The sequence below is a fragment of the Salvelinus fontinalis genome, chromosome 2 (genome assembly GCF_029448725.1).
Source record: "Salvelinus fontinalis isolate EN_2023a chromosome 2, ASM2944872v1, whole genome shotgun sequence".
NCBI classification, from domain to species: domain Eukaryota; kingdom Metazoa; phylum Chordata; class Actinopteri; order Salmoniformes; family Salmonidae; genus Salvelinus; species Salvelinus fontinalis.
This window is the reverse complement of record NC_074666.1, coordinates 71,945,009-71,959,858: the sequence shown is the minus strand read 5'-3', so window position 1 is coordinate 71,959,858 and position 14,850 is coordinate 71,945,009. Positions and strand designations below refer to the sequence as shown.

Sequence of the window (14,850 nt, the reverse complement as noted above, 5' to 3'; positions counted from 1 at the left end):
CTGTCTGTCAACAATTGTTGGACACATGACTTATGTCTTGCACAACGTAGATGTCCTAACCGACTTGCCAAAACTATAGTTTGTTAACAAGAAATTTGTAGAGTGGTTGAAAAACAAGGTTTTAATGACTCCAACCTAAGTGTATGTAAACTTCAGACTTCATCTGTACTCTCTCTGAGACATTCAAACTTCACTTGTCACTCAAAATAACGACCAGCATCTCAATGGGGATAATGTGAAAAAACAACGTCATTTTTATTCCATAAATGTCTCAGTATGGCACATGAACAGAGGTTGAATGGTCTGAAAAAGATTTGTCACGGAACCTTTAAGCAGAACAAATGACCCCTCCTCCACACACACGTGACATGTTTCCAGTGTTAATACACACACCCATGGTTAGAACAGGCTAGAACAGAGTCATAAGAAACAATCACGAGAACAACCATAGTCAATATTGCAGAAGAAAAGAAGAAGCAAACCAAAAGAGCAGATGGAGTCTATGTTTAATTAAACAAAGGGAAGGAAATATCTCAAGTGTTGGCTTGTTGTAGTGTTAATTTTCCCTTTTTTCCTGAGAGAGGGTTAGGGTTGAAGTAACGTGTGTGTGTGTGTGTGTGTGTGTGTGTGTGTGTGTGTGTGTGTGTGTGTGTGTGTGTGTGTGTGACTCAGAGCGAGGCAGGGACAGGCAGGGACTGATGCTTAATCTACATTTCTGAGGGACAGGGTGATAAAAGGGAGACAAGGAGAAAGGGGGTAAGTCAGCCATGCTCCTTTGCTTTCCGTGGGTGAGGATTGGAGTCATCGGCCCCTCCAGCACTGGTTGACATATAAGCACCGCAGCGTTCCCCCTCATGTCCCTCTCTCTTCTTCACACAACACACACATTACATGCTCTTACACACGCTGCACACACATGCTCTTATACCCAAGCACACTGCACACACTCAAACGCACAACTGTGCACAAGCACATGGGAATGCATGCACACATATAGACAGGCACACACACTTGTACACACACAGATATACACAAATACAGTGTATATAAACACAGATACAGTGTTGCCTACCCAGGCCAGTACCCAGACAGGATAAGGAGTGACAGGACGTCTCAGTGTCCTCTGACAGTCAACCTCATCGCTCATTCCTCCTGTCTCTCTGTCTCTCTCTGTCTCTCTCTGTCTCTCTCTGTCTCTCTGCCTGTCTCTCTGCCTGTCTCTCTGCCTGTCTCTCTGCCTGTCTCTCTGCCTGTCTCTCTGCCTGTCTCTCTGCCTGTCTCTCTGCCTGTCTCTCTGTCTCTCTGTCTGTGAGAGGGAGTTGTCTGCCTGAGGGGAAAAGGGTTGTTCTGTGGTGAGTGAGGTATACACTGTGGGCGACCATGTTGGATATATGAGGTAAAGCACAGGAGGCTGCTGAGGGGAGGACGACTCATAATAATGTCTGGAACGGAGCAAATGGAATGGCATCAAACACCTGGAAACCATGTGTTTGATGTATTTGATACCAATTCCCTGATTCCGCTCCAGCCATTACCACGAGCCCGTCCTCCCCATTTAAGATGCCACCAACCTCCTGTGAGGTAAATGTATGGTAAACACGAGGTAAACGTGTTAAGTAACACCAGGGTTTGAGGCCATTAGAAGCCACACTCTGCCAGCTGGTGGCTGATGGTGTGGAGCGAGGTAAAAATAAAGTATCAAAGGGGGGTGTCAGAGACGGAGGTTGAAGGAGACCAGCCTGAATAAATACATCAGCACCAATGAGGACAGCAGCACACCTCCCAAACTGACAGGGGGAGACAACAAGTTTTTTAAAAATGTAAAAGTTAAAAGACAAAATCAATATCTCCAGTTAAAGGGCCTTATAAATTCATGTTGAAAGACCCCAAACACCAAATGACCTCAGGTTGCATCACTGATGATGTGTCCATGAGCATCAATAGATGTATTCATTCAATGTACGCATTGATTCTTGAAGAATCTAACTTCTAAATGCCTCATGGGCTTAGTTCAACGGTTAGCTTGTTTTATTCCAATGTTTGTAAACAAAATAAATGTAAACAAACACTGTATAGCCTTAAAACATAGTTAGAGCTAGAGTGTTGATATCATGGATGCGAGGTCAGTACTTGCATCCATAGCTCTGTCTATGAATTTGAGAGTGGTTACATTGCCTATGAACTTGAGAGTGGTTACATTGTCTATGAACTTGAGAGTGGTTACATTGTCTATGAACTTGAGAGTGGTTACATTGTCTATGAACTTGAGAGTGGTTACATTGTCTATGAACTTGAGAGTGGTTACATTGTCTATGAACTTGAGAGTGGTTACATTGCCTATGAATTTGAGAGTGGTTACATTGCCTATGAACTTGAGAGGGGTTACATTGTCTATGAACTTGAGAGTGGTTACATTGTCTATGAACTTGAGAGTGGTTACATTGTCTATGAACTTGAGAGTGGTTACATTGTCTATGAACTTGAGAGTGGTTACATTGTCTATGAACTTGAGAGGGGTTACATTGCCTATGAACTTGAGAGGGGTTACATTGCCTATGAACTTGAGAGTGGTTACATTGCCTATGAACTTGAGAGTGGTTACATTGCCTATGAACTTGAGAGTGGTTACATTGCCTATGAACTTGAGAGGGGTTACATTGCCTATGAACTTGAGAGGGGTTACATTGCCTATGAACTTGAAAGTGGTTACATTGCCTATGAACTTGAGAGGGGTTACATTGCCTATGAACTTGAGAGGGGTTACATTGCCTATGAACTTGAGAGGGGTTACATTGCCTATGAATTTGAGAGTGGTTACATTGCCCAATCCCTCAGCCTTTTACTGAAACAATGGCGGGGAGGTGCTTTGTTAGAACTGAGGGTTGCCCCATTAAACTTGATTTCATATTGATGAATGTTTACTGCTACTCTGCTTCTCCCTTTCAAGTTGGTTCATTGCATTGATTCTGGAGGTAATATAATAGAACAATTCTATGCCATTTAGCAAACGCTTTTAAGCGACTTAGTCAGGTCAGCCCTCAGAGCCCTGACTCCTCCTCCAGCTCTACTCTGCTGCCTGGCTGACTAGGGAGGTTCTGACCACCAGTGTTGGCGTCTGGTTTGAACTTGACCCTGCATCACACTGGGTTGCTGACGCCGCTCTATCCCCACACAAGGAAACGACTATCAACACATGATCCCTGGCTGCGTATTCCTCTCACACCGTGGTTATTCTACACTGGCCCTCCATAGGATGCAGTGCAGCAGACCGCCATTTGCACTTCAAAGCTTTGTAATGTACGCTATGGCCGCCGCCCAGCTTCAAACAAACATCAGAGTGTGAATATGATGGTGAGCCAAGGTGCCAATAAAATGTAAATCTGTGTGCTGTGTTGTTGTGGAGAAGAGGAGAGCAGAGTAGCAGAGGGGGGTGAATGTGTGTTGCTGTTGGGAGACTTGACTGCGAGCTTGTCCTCTGAGAGGAGAGGAGCTGCTGGCTCAGCACATCCTTTAATAGTCGCCGATGGTTCAGGACATTCCGATATGAATCCAACAACTCCACAACACATCCCCGAACAACAGGGAAGGTTCCCGAGCATTGCAGGGGACGTCAGAGTGTTCTAGAACATCTGTCATAAGCGGTTCCAATTCTCAAGTATGGAACACTTTGGATTAGAGGAGTCAATTTCTCTAATCTAGAACTTCCAAAAACAAGGATCTTAATGTTCTAGAACCTTCAGAAGGAAGTGTTCCATAATGTTCCTTCTCAGAACAGGGTGTTCAAAGACATGAAGAACAGTGTCCCAGCTGAATACCACAGCTACGGTGTGCTCAGGAAGGCCTAGCCTAATGACCAGATCCATTATGCTGGACTCCACAATTAGAGGCTTTTCAGCATGTCCCATTAGAGTGTTGGAGTAACAGTGATGGCTGCTCCCTGTTAAAGGATCATTTTGCTTTTTTGCAACCAAATCTCTATTTTTGATGTAAATGGCATGTTATAGAAGGGTCCAGTTTGCGGAAACGGATGAGCTCTCAAAATAGTGATGCAGGTCTTTAGATGTTATATACTGAGAGCTTTGCCGTTCCTAAAAGAACGTATCTGGGTGTTTTTGTTCATGTTTTTCCAGAGCCCCCTTATGGGGATGAGGAAGTGAATCACTGGTTGGGGTAAGTTTCTCAAAAACAAGTGAAATCTAAATAATAGTAGATTTGGTTGTTAAAAATAAAACTTCCCCTCATATGAACCTCTCCGCCTGAGGTTGCCTGACCTCTAGCACAGAACAGTCATCGACAGAAGATGAAGTCATCCACGATGAGACACCGCTAATCTCCCCCGCGTCACAGCACGCTAACACTAACGTCAGCCGCCCAAGTCAACCAAAACGGACATCTTGTGACAGAGGACATGGTTGCCAAGGAAACAATGAAATAAGCCATATGTTGAATGTCTCTCTGTTGTCAAATTAAGGACACCTTCCCAGAACACAAAGCCCCAGCCTCTGAACCGCAGCCCTGCTGGGATCTGGCGAGAGGTTTGTGTTAAGCCCACCGCACAAAGACACACATCATTAAGAAAGCCCATTTCAATCAATCATTCACAATCAATCAGTCAGTCAATGTCAGTCAATCCGCAAATGTGTGTGCACTCATTCCTATATGTGCTTGTGCGTGTGTATGTGTGCGCACACGTACGTATGTGTGTAGGCAACAGGGAGGCCTGTTTGATAAGTGGCTGCAGGCTCTTGTACTAATCACACGGATGGCGCAGACTGACGTCCATGAGCATCTGATCTCAACCTCCACAAAACCTCACAGGGAGAATATGGACAGGAAATACTCTGAGCCAGCACCACACGCACAACCAGAATAACCAAGAGAGCATCTAAACACCAGCCTCGTAGAAGTAGACTTCCTTAAAACCCATCTAAAGACCGACTGGCGTCATAGTAATAAAATCCCCCACTGACTACTAGTCTGACAATGACGTAAAGTTAAACTAGGAGACTAGAGACTACAGACACACAGATCTGCATCTGAACGTTCCACCGTCTCAGTCGCCATCATCATCATCATGATGTGTGACAAGAGAAGCTGCAAGGTTTCTCTGGGTCTGTATTCATAGGCCATCTGATGGCCATTAAAAAATATGATAGCAATAATAATGCTTATAAATTACAGCGGTTTGACACTTCTGGCCTTGACAACTGGGAGGAGCATTTGCATTTGGCGCTGGAGCGTATGCATCATTGACACTATGAGTATCAATAATGTAGCGGCTCCACTGTCGTTTCACAACTATTTTTAAATGGTTGGGTGACAGAATAAAATTAAACTCTACGCGGGAAGATAACAACTTACTAATTCTATGGCTTACATCTGTTCACCACCCACATATGGGACCAGCTCCAATGGTGGACCTGGCTGGTTCCCTAAAGGTGTTGTCTCACCTAAACAAGGCTATGCTCACCTCAAGCTCAAATAAGGCCCCTGAAACATGACTATCTAAAAACACAAAGATCACCTCCCAACTCTTTAGCTCTTTGTGTCGCACTGCTTTGCTTTATCTTGGCCAGGTCGCAGTTGTAAATGAGAACTTGTTCTCAACTGGCCTACCTGGTTAAATAAAGGTGACATAAAAAAAAGCTGCTCTGATCAGAACACAGCAGGTTCTACCAATTAAGATAATTAAAATCACATCCTAAATATATAAAAAGCCTGATTAATATTGTCTCATTAGACCAGGACCTGAGCTAGAACAGCCAAACATGTCAAGATAACTGAGGCCATCGGCCCCTGTCCAATTAAGAAACACTATAGCCTTGATTGGCTGGTTTAACAGTGAGGATAACTAGGGCAGTGTGACACGCAACTTGACCACAAGCTCGTAACCTCAGATTGACTACGAGTTGAGAGAGGCAGAGGCCAGTGGAATGCTAAAGAGACTGGCCGTGATAGAGCAGACCTTTGATCTCTTGGGCTTATCCCAATAGGCAGAGGGGAGAGGGGGGGAAAACCCTGCTTAACTAGAAATCCCGTTTTTACTTAAAGTGTCAGTGAGAGGATCATAGAACAGCCTGGAGCAGAGGGAAACAGACAGAGAACTGCTTTAAACTGGGGATTTAAAATGGAGGTCTGACTGGCCCCCTCCCTCCTTCTCTCTCTCTCTCTCTGCATACTCTTTACACAACCCACACATTACATACACTCACCTAGCAGGCGCATGCATGCACACACACACTGATATAGCTGCATTCTAAATAATGGAAACAATATCAAGTTGCCATAGTAATCGAAAATACTACTGTAGGTACCGTAATTGAACGAATACACACACACACACACACACACACACACACACACACACACACACACACACACGGCTTATTCCCTGAATGGTTGAGCGAGCGGGTCTCTTCCTGCACAGTAAACACAGCGTTTCCATTAGTGTTAAGTGTGTGTTCAGTGCTGTGTGACTCAGTCACTGCAGTGATGTTACTGGGACTGTGGGGCACTGGCAAAACTTGTTCTGCCACTAAGCCTTTCTAGCTCTTCTCTGTAACACTTTATAAGAGCTTCATAAGGCTTCATAATGCTTTCTGATGTGACAAGACAGGCAGGGAGTCACATCCAGAGTACTGGGGGAATAGTTGTTGTCAGAACCACTGAACACACACACACACACACACACACACACACACACACACACACACACACACACACACACACACACACACACACACACACACACACACACACACACACACATGAATATGTAAATAACTAGTGAGGGGATTAAAGATCCCTGGTGTTGGGAAAATACATATGTTAATAACTGGTGCATGGGATATGAGTGTTAATCACAAGTGCAAGGTACACGAATATGTTCAGCACTGGTGTAGGAATATGTAACTGACATGTAGAAGTGATATAGACGATGTAAATCACTGCATAAGTAAATCAAAAGTGTGTGCAGATGATATGGATACAGGATGTAAGTCACTGGAATAAGCCAATGGAATATGTTCATTATTTCCATGAGCAACACGAATGTGTAAATCACTTGCGTAAGTGCCGTGAAAAAATATAAATATCTATTGTGAGGACCATGGATATGTTAATAGCCTTCTATACGGCCTGTTCCCTCATATTTGCATCAGAAACCCAAATCAAGATGCTATGATGAGGACTGTCGCAGCTGCAACAGTTGCCAGGGAAACCTGGTGGCAGGAACCTGTAGGGACATTGTGTTAGGATATGGGCACACTGTGAAAGGTGATTTGCTACTGTTGGAAGAACACTGGCCGGCTTGTAGAGAGATATGTTGTCTTAAAGGAACATGATTGACAGGGGGCATCGGGCACCATATGAGGTGCACGCTGTGACGCTGTTTGGCGCATTATTCTGAGGGTAGGTAGTCATGGAAACAGGGTGTTGACTTAGCGAAATCACACTCGGAGCACTGATAGCTATGACATTCTGAAAATCACAGAGTGAGAGAGAGCGTGAGCAAGCTTGTAAATCAAAGCAGGAACTATCCTGTCCTCCTTGTGCAGGAAGAGACCCCTCGCCAGCCATTTCACATTCTGTGTGTCTCATCTCAAGCACAGCTGTATTAGCCAAAGGGATACACACCAAAAGTGATATTTCAATTAAATGGAAAAAAACACAAAAAAACTAATGCCACCAAGTTTCACAGAGTTCAACCGCCATTTTGTGTGCCAGGTATTTTAATTTCTCAATGTGACTTCTGCTGACAGAACATCTTTCAGAATTATAACCAGTGTAATTAGCGAATTATAATAACAATAACAATATTACAATTGAGATAACACTTGATTTAAAAAAAGATAAAAAGGAAATAATCAAACTAGATAAAAACAAAATGAAAAAACACTTATAATAGCTTTTTTAAAAGAGATCTATACGTTTCTATATTTTTTATTTATTTGTCCTTTTCCTTAAAAAAAAAAATTCAACCATCACCATATGATTCATCTAGGCTTTCTGTCTCTTTCATTGAATAGGTTGCTCTTACCTTTCAAACGCTTCAAAATGCTGTCCTCCTTTAGCTCCCTGCTGCCATGAATTCCATTCACACATGAGAACACTGAGTTCTGATATAATCCTCTGCAAACGAGCAGTCTTCGACAAAGGTTCATGTCCTGTCTTTTACACAACAGAATAAAATGAGGGGTCCTGATCGGCTGAGACTGGGAGTTTCTGAGGAGGCATGGGCTGTGAGGATGCCACCTGTTTCTGCAGGTTGGTGTTTGGTGGAACACAGTCCATCCCCTGTTGTTGGAGTCAATATGGTGGTTGAAGGGATCGTCATCGTTCCATGTGTAATCAAATCATTCCCCACTGGATCAATTATAAACATCCCTTTCATAAGGATGTACTAGGCTGCTCTGCCACCTATACACTGACTGTACAAAACATTAGGAACACCTGCTCTTTCCATGACATAGACTGACCAGGTGAAGACTATGATCCCTTATTGATATCACCTGTTAAATCCACTTCAATCAGTGTAGATGAAGGGGAGGAGACAGGTTAAAGACAGTTTTTTAAGCCTCAAGACAATTGAGACATGGATTGTGTATGTGTGCCATTCAGAGGGTGAATTTGAACGGGGTATGGTAGTAGGTGCCAGGCGCACCGGTTTGAGTGTGTCAATAGCTGCAACACTGCCGGGTTCTTCAAGCTCAACAGTTTCCTGTGTGTTTCAAGAATGGTCCACCACCCAAAGAACGTCCAGCCAACTTGACAACTGTGGGATGCATTGGAGTCAACATGGCCCAGCATCCCTGTGGAACGCTTTTAACACCTTGTAGTCCATTCCCCGACCAATTGAGGCTGTTCTGAGGGCAAAATGGGGTTCAACTCAAAATTAGGAAGGTGTTCCTAATGTTTTGTACACTCAGTGTATGATAATAACAATAATAATAATAATAATAGTAATAATGATGATAATTATAATAATAATTTGTTCTCAATATCATGATATATTGCATACAGATATACTGAATGCATGTAGTTGAAACGGATCACATTGCAATTTTAGATATTACCACTTGAATCAGAGCATGCTAAACCTATATCTGCTTTTAAGAGCTATCTACAGTATACGGTTGATAAGCATTTACTGAATTATTATAATTATCATCATTACAATATCCATATTGTTTGTATCTAAGGGTGAAGTTTTGTAATCATATGTTCTCATTAAATGGAGAGTAAAGATCCCCCTTCTCCAACGACCCTGTTTATGTAAATGTGGCATGAGAGAGAACGCTTTGTGATGCCACAAAACTTGAAGCCAAAATAAATTCAATCAAACACTGTGCCAGTTTCCAATTTGAGCTCTTGCTCATCCACAGCCTCCACTACAGTATGTCCCTTTCCAGCACAGAATGTCGGCCATCTTGTTTCTAGCCAAACAAAGTTTTCATAGTGATGACCGCTATGACAGCAGTTCATATACTCTTCAGAAGCTGTGGCTATTTAGTCAGAAACTTGGTAAAGATTCTTCATAATTTATTTCTTCGAATGAAAATATATTTATATATAATATGTACTTTCACAGTTTATTTGTATCTTTCGTAGTCCTTTTTGCTATTACGTTATTTGTTTTACGACGATTCACTCCATATACCTTCCTCTCCTTTAAAGAGAGTAGCCAGTGAGGTGTGAAAGAGGGGAGAAAGTGAGATTGAGCCCACTAAGTAAAACACACCCAGTGTTGATGTTGTTTCCTCTTCCTACACATTGCTTGTTGTCCGACACTAAACTGTGTTCTGCTCAATGGTTTACTTTCTGTGCTGTTCCACAGAGTGCGTCTGGGCAGCCCTGTACTGCTCTGACACAGTCCCAAACACTTATCCGCCTACTTCAACAGAGTGACTCAGATCTTATCTCTATATATACATGGTGACTTGGATTGTATCTGATAATATACGAGGTGATCTGTATTTAGTTATAACCATGGTGATTCTTATTGTGTCTGAGTATTGAACCTGGTCACCTGATTCAGTCTGGGAATGCTGCGGATGGATATATAGATTGCGAGGGTTTTTACTTTGGCACAGATATGCACAAGTTTGGCACATAGTTGTCAATCTCATAATGCACTGTGTATGTGTTAGCTGATAGAATGTTCCTGTCCTTGTGTCGGGCTGTGTGTGTCTGTGTGTGTCTTGGAGTGTCTCAGAAGATGTTAATGCTTGGACGGGTGTTGAGCAGACACAGTAGAGGTGTGAGAACAATCTCTCCTCTCTCTCTCTCTCGCTCTCTATGCACTAACCATACAAAGCAGTGTCTATGTAATATTTCATATTCTGCCTGCCTACACTTTCTATCGAAATATGGCCATGGGGATAGTACAATCAGACTCCTCTATCTCCCTCAATCTCCCTGTTTTCTGTCTCTTAATCTCTCTCTTTTTCCATCTGTCTCTCTCTTTCTCTCAGATCTGAGTCTCTTGCACATTCTCCTTGGAGCCACTCTTGAAGAGCAGAGGCTCGATCTGAGGGTTCTGGCCTTTCCCCATGAGCCCCTTCAGAGAGCTGTGGATGCCCAGCTGGGGCAGGGGCAAAGGGGAGGGCAGCGAGCCACCCGTGGGGGTGCCACCGCTGGTGGAGGTGTGCCCCTGTGCGCAGGAGTTGGGGGTGCTCTGGGTCTGGGAACAGGGGGAGAGGGAGGGGTTGTTGTTGTTGTTGAGGCCCATGCCCAGGCCCATCATGTTGTTGTTGAAGTGGTGGGCCTTGTAGTAGTGGTTGAGGTGCTCCTGTCTGGCCAGGTTGGGCAGGTTGACCATCTCCGGGTGATGCATCCTCAGGCTCTGCCCTCCTCCTACTCCGCCCCCTCCGCCTCCATCCCGAGAGACGGTGCCGCCCCCTGAGATACCGCTCCCGCGTCCACCGGCACCGGCGCCAATCTCGTCCTCCACGTTGATGATCTCGATGGCGCGGGCGGGGCCGTGGTGCTTGTGCAGCTGGTGCTGCTTCCTCAGCTTGTAGAAGACCACCAGCATCACGGCTGCCATGAAGGTAATGGCCACGAAGCAGCCAATGATGATCTTGGTGGTCTTCATCACGTCATCAAGGCCAGAATAGCCCGTCTCGGCAGTGATGGGCACAGTAAAGGTGGGTCGGGTGGCCCGGGACGAGGACAAGGACCAGGCTGACAGGGAGGAGGCGGTGGTAGGGAGCCCCCCCCTCCACTGGTGGCCAGACGGGGTAATGACGTATGACTCGTTGTGGCTGTTCATGACGCCCGCGTAGACTGTCGGGCCCTCGTTGGGCTCCACCGTCTCCACGGTGACAGTAGTGAAGTAGCTGACGCCAACGTCGGCGGCAGTGACATTAAGCACGGCGGTTGCCGTGGTGTTGCCAGCTGAGTTGGTCACCATGCAGGTGTACTGACCCGTGTCCCTCAGCGTGACGTTGGTAAAGTTGAGCGTACCGTCGTGCAGCACGGAGATCCGGACCCGGTAGGAGCCGTGGGTCATCAGGGTGCCGTTGGGCGTGAGCCAGTTGACCGAGGTCATGGTGGTGCCCGTGCGACACTTCAGCTCTGCAGCCATGCCCTCGGTAACGTTGAGGTCGGTGGGCGGCTCCACGATGACGGGAGCGTAGCAGGTGAAGTGGCTCTGATCCAGCTCCCCGATGTACCTGCCCTTCAGGCCGGGGGGAGCGTGGCAGCGGGCGCAGCATGTAGTGTTACTGGGCACCGTCTCCTTCAGCCACCAGCTGAGCCACAGCACGTCACAGTTGCACACCCAGGGGTTGTGGTTGAGGTGCACCCGCTCCAGCTGGTGCAGCGGGGTGAAGAGGTCATGGGGCAGCGAGTGCAGGGAGTTGTGGGAAAGGTTGAGCTCCTCCAGGTTCTTCAGGTCGTCGAAGGCATTGCGCTCGATGACCTTCACTTGTGAGTGCATGAGCCACAGCTTACGGAGCGACACCAGGCCCTGGAAGGAGCCAGGCCGGATGATCTCCAGACGGTTCCCAGACAGCTCCAGCTCCTCCAGACGCACCAGGGCCGTCAGGTTGGGGATGTCCTTCAGACCACACATGCCCAGGTTCAGGTAGCGCAGGTTGACCAGGCCCACGAAGGCGGCGTCTGAGATGTAGTCCAGCTTCTTGAGCTCTCCCAGGTCCAGCCGGCGCAGCGAGGGCACGCGGTGGAAGGCGTAGCCCGGCAGCGTCTCGATGGGGTTGTTCCGTAACCACAGCTCCCGCAGCTTGCTGAGGTACTCGAAGGCCTGTGAGGGGACCAGGGTGAGGCGGTTGTCGAACAGCTCCAGCGTATTGAGGTTGGGCAGGCCATTGAATGCTCCCACCTCAATCTGACTGATTTTGTTCTTAGACAGCTGCAGGATCTCAAGGTGCCTCAAGTGCTTGAAGGTGTCTGACTTGATAACCTGGTGGGGAGAGAGGGAGAATGTTAATATCTCACAACATGAAGAGTGACTAGACTGTGTAAACAGGGTGCAGCTCCAGTGGCTGTGACAGCTGGGTAGAGTGTGAAAGCAATAGCACAGGTGTGAATGCAGGGACACTATCGGAACATTACCATAATGTTTTACAAACATGAACATCAACTCAAATCTTACAGCGAGAGAAAACAAAAACTTCAAATCAATGATATGAGCCAAAATAAAATTCACAACACTACAAAACAATTATGCACACAGAGGCTGAAATTATTAATTGTGGTGTATCAGTTTTGGTAAATGAACAGACGGTGCACTTTTGCCGGTGCACTTGGACTGGGTGGGCCCCTGGACACCCCACACCAGTATCTGGGCTGTCCAAACGGAGCTCATTTGGCCAGGCATCAGACACACAGCTAGTGAGCAGGACTAAAATCCCTTTAAATCTATTTTTATTTTATTAATTTTTTATTTAACCTTTATTTAACTAGGCAAGTCATCTATGGCTGTGTGAGATATGTGTGGGCAATGCTCTCAGTGAGGGAGGCAGTGAGAAGCTCCTGGAGCCAGGCCACTGCATCCTCCTTATGTGGAGCAGGAGGGGGGAGGGTGATAGGGAGGGTGGGGGTGTTTAAGAGGGGAGTGGGAGCTGTCAAAGCTTTACTCTCAGGGTACTTGCTGGGGAGAAGAGAAAAAAATAAGCCAGAGAATCTAGGATGCCTCCAGGTGTTTCAATATTTTTAGATTTTTAATCATTTCAAGTGGGGCTTCGGGATACAACAAATCCAATCAGAATCCGTTGGCTAAGAGGGAAGTGTAATGAATAGTGTTATTATTTCTTATTTTATATTTTAACAAGCTGCAACTCTTTAACTCGTAAGACCAAACCATGAGGGTTGATGTTCCCTTTTCCTTCTGTAGCCATCATATACAGTTCAATCATCTGTTTGTCCACTTCCTCTCTCTGCAGTCACTTTACTGATTTGCCACAAACTTTGCCAAAACTAATGAGCATTAGCCTAAAACACTCTGTATCCAAATTCACAAATGGACTAAGCGTATTCAGCAACCTCGTGTCTGTGAAGTTGTCTAGACATTTCTAGTGTGCAGCACATTTCTGAGCGCAAAGTTCCTAAATACATCAACTGAAAACAGCGGGAATATGTATTCTATGACACGGCTGACATGCTGAGGAAGTTCACATTGGGAAGCTGGGGTTAAATGGAGTGTCCCAGTGCAGCTGTAAAACCACAACAACTAGCTTGGGGTTCTGACATACAATCTGCTGACACACATGCTCCTGTTTTTGTGCTGTTTGCTGTGTTACTGTTTGATTTCCATATTAACATGACCTCCATTTGAATTGCAAAACGGTTGGGGAACACTTGCAGAAGATAGGCATTATTCCATGGTAATTATGAGTGAATGACAGGTAATTACATTGAAACAAGTATATAAAAACAGCCATTTACATAATGCTTACCAACATACTGTACACGCACACGCACACACTCATGCATGGGCATGCACGCACACAAACACACAGTCAAACAAAAGAAATGAACATAGTGGATAATGCTCAGTACAGTCCATATTTACCTCTATTGAATTCTCTTGCAGGTTGAGGTATCGTGTGTTGACTGATATGCTCTCAGGTACCCCATCCAGACTCTGTCTCGTACAGATGACTCGACTGGCCTGATTGGAGCAGCTGCAATGGGTGGGGCAGGGGGAGGCGGCCCCTACAAATTCTGGCCCAGAGAGGAGGAGCCGCAGTAGCAGCTGGACCAATAGGAGGAGGAGGGGGGAGGGGCAGGGAAGGCAGGTCACCGTGGTGTTGCGCATGGCAACTGGGACATGACCCTGCCCTTTCTCCGAAGATGTTGATCCCAAGATGATGGATTCCTCAACCAGGTTGACTTTGCTTAGTTTCTCCAGTGGCAATTTGTTCCTTTTAATATTTCATTTTTAAAGGTGTTTTATCTTCCGTCTATCTCTGTTCTTTCCAGGGGGGTTTAACAGAAATATGTGCATAAACAGATGTTACTCCGTCTAGGGATTTGAGTGGGGCCTTTGAGAAGAATCCACGAGTTACTGTGAAAGAGAGAGAGAGTTACTGTAAGAGAGAGAGAGAGAGAGAGAGAGAGAGAGAGAGAGAGAGAGAGAGAGAGAGAGAGAGAGAGAGAGAGAGAGAGAGAGAGAGAGAACACAGATATTAGAAATAGAACAGTATATCATGCTCCTCCAATTGTTAAGAAACATTTACACTGAGCAGAGCTGATGGAAAATAAAATATCCTTCCAGGTATATGTTATTCTGAAAGGACTGTGAATCCTGTGCATAACTTGAGAAGCCTTAAAAAGGTGTGTGTCATTGCTCATTAGTAAAGGTCAAGTCTTACAGCAAATCACTAT

General features: G+C 45.5%; 1 protein-coding gene across 1 annotated transcript; it reads right to left on the bottom strand.

Moving 5' to 3' along the window:
• Positions 1–231: 231 nt before the first annotated feature.
• Positions 232–14,555, bottom strand: LOC129824880 (leucine-rich repeat-containing protein 4B-like). Its single transcript, XM_055884420.1, has 2 exons — positions 14,036–14,555; positions 232–12,424 (listed from the first exon to the last, which is right to left on the bottom strand). Exons 1-2 carry the CDS (start codon positions 14,279–14,281, stop codon positions 10,469–10,471), a joined length of 2,202 nt encoding a protein of 733 aa, XP_055740395.1. The 5' UTR covers positions 14,282–14,555; the 3' UTR covers positions 232–10,468.
• Between the last annotated feature and the right edge of the window lie 295 nt (positions 14,556–14,850).

What these genes read in the sequence shown, in the direction of transcription:
- LOC129824880 (XM_055884420.1), bottom strand. Translation starts at nt 14,281, where the DNA reads ATGCGCAACACCACGGTGACCTGCCTTCCCTGCCCCTCCCCCCTCCTC. An exon ending in TGCAAGAGAATTCAATAGAG is followed by an intron (nt 12,425 to 14,035) that starts GTAAATATGGAC and finishes TCTCCCCACCAG; the next exon opens with GTTATCAAGTCAGACACCTT.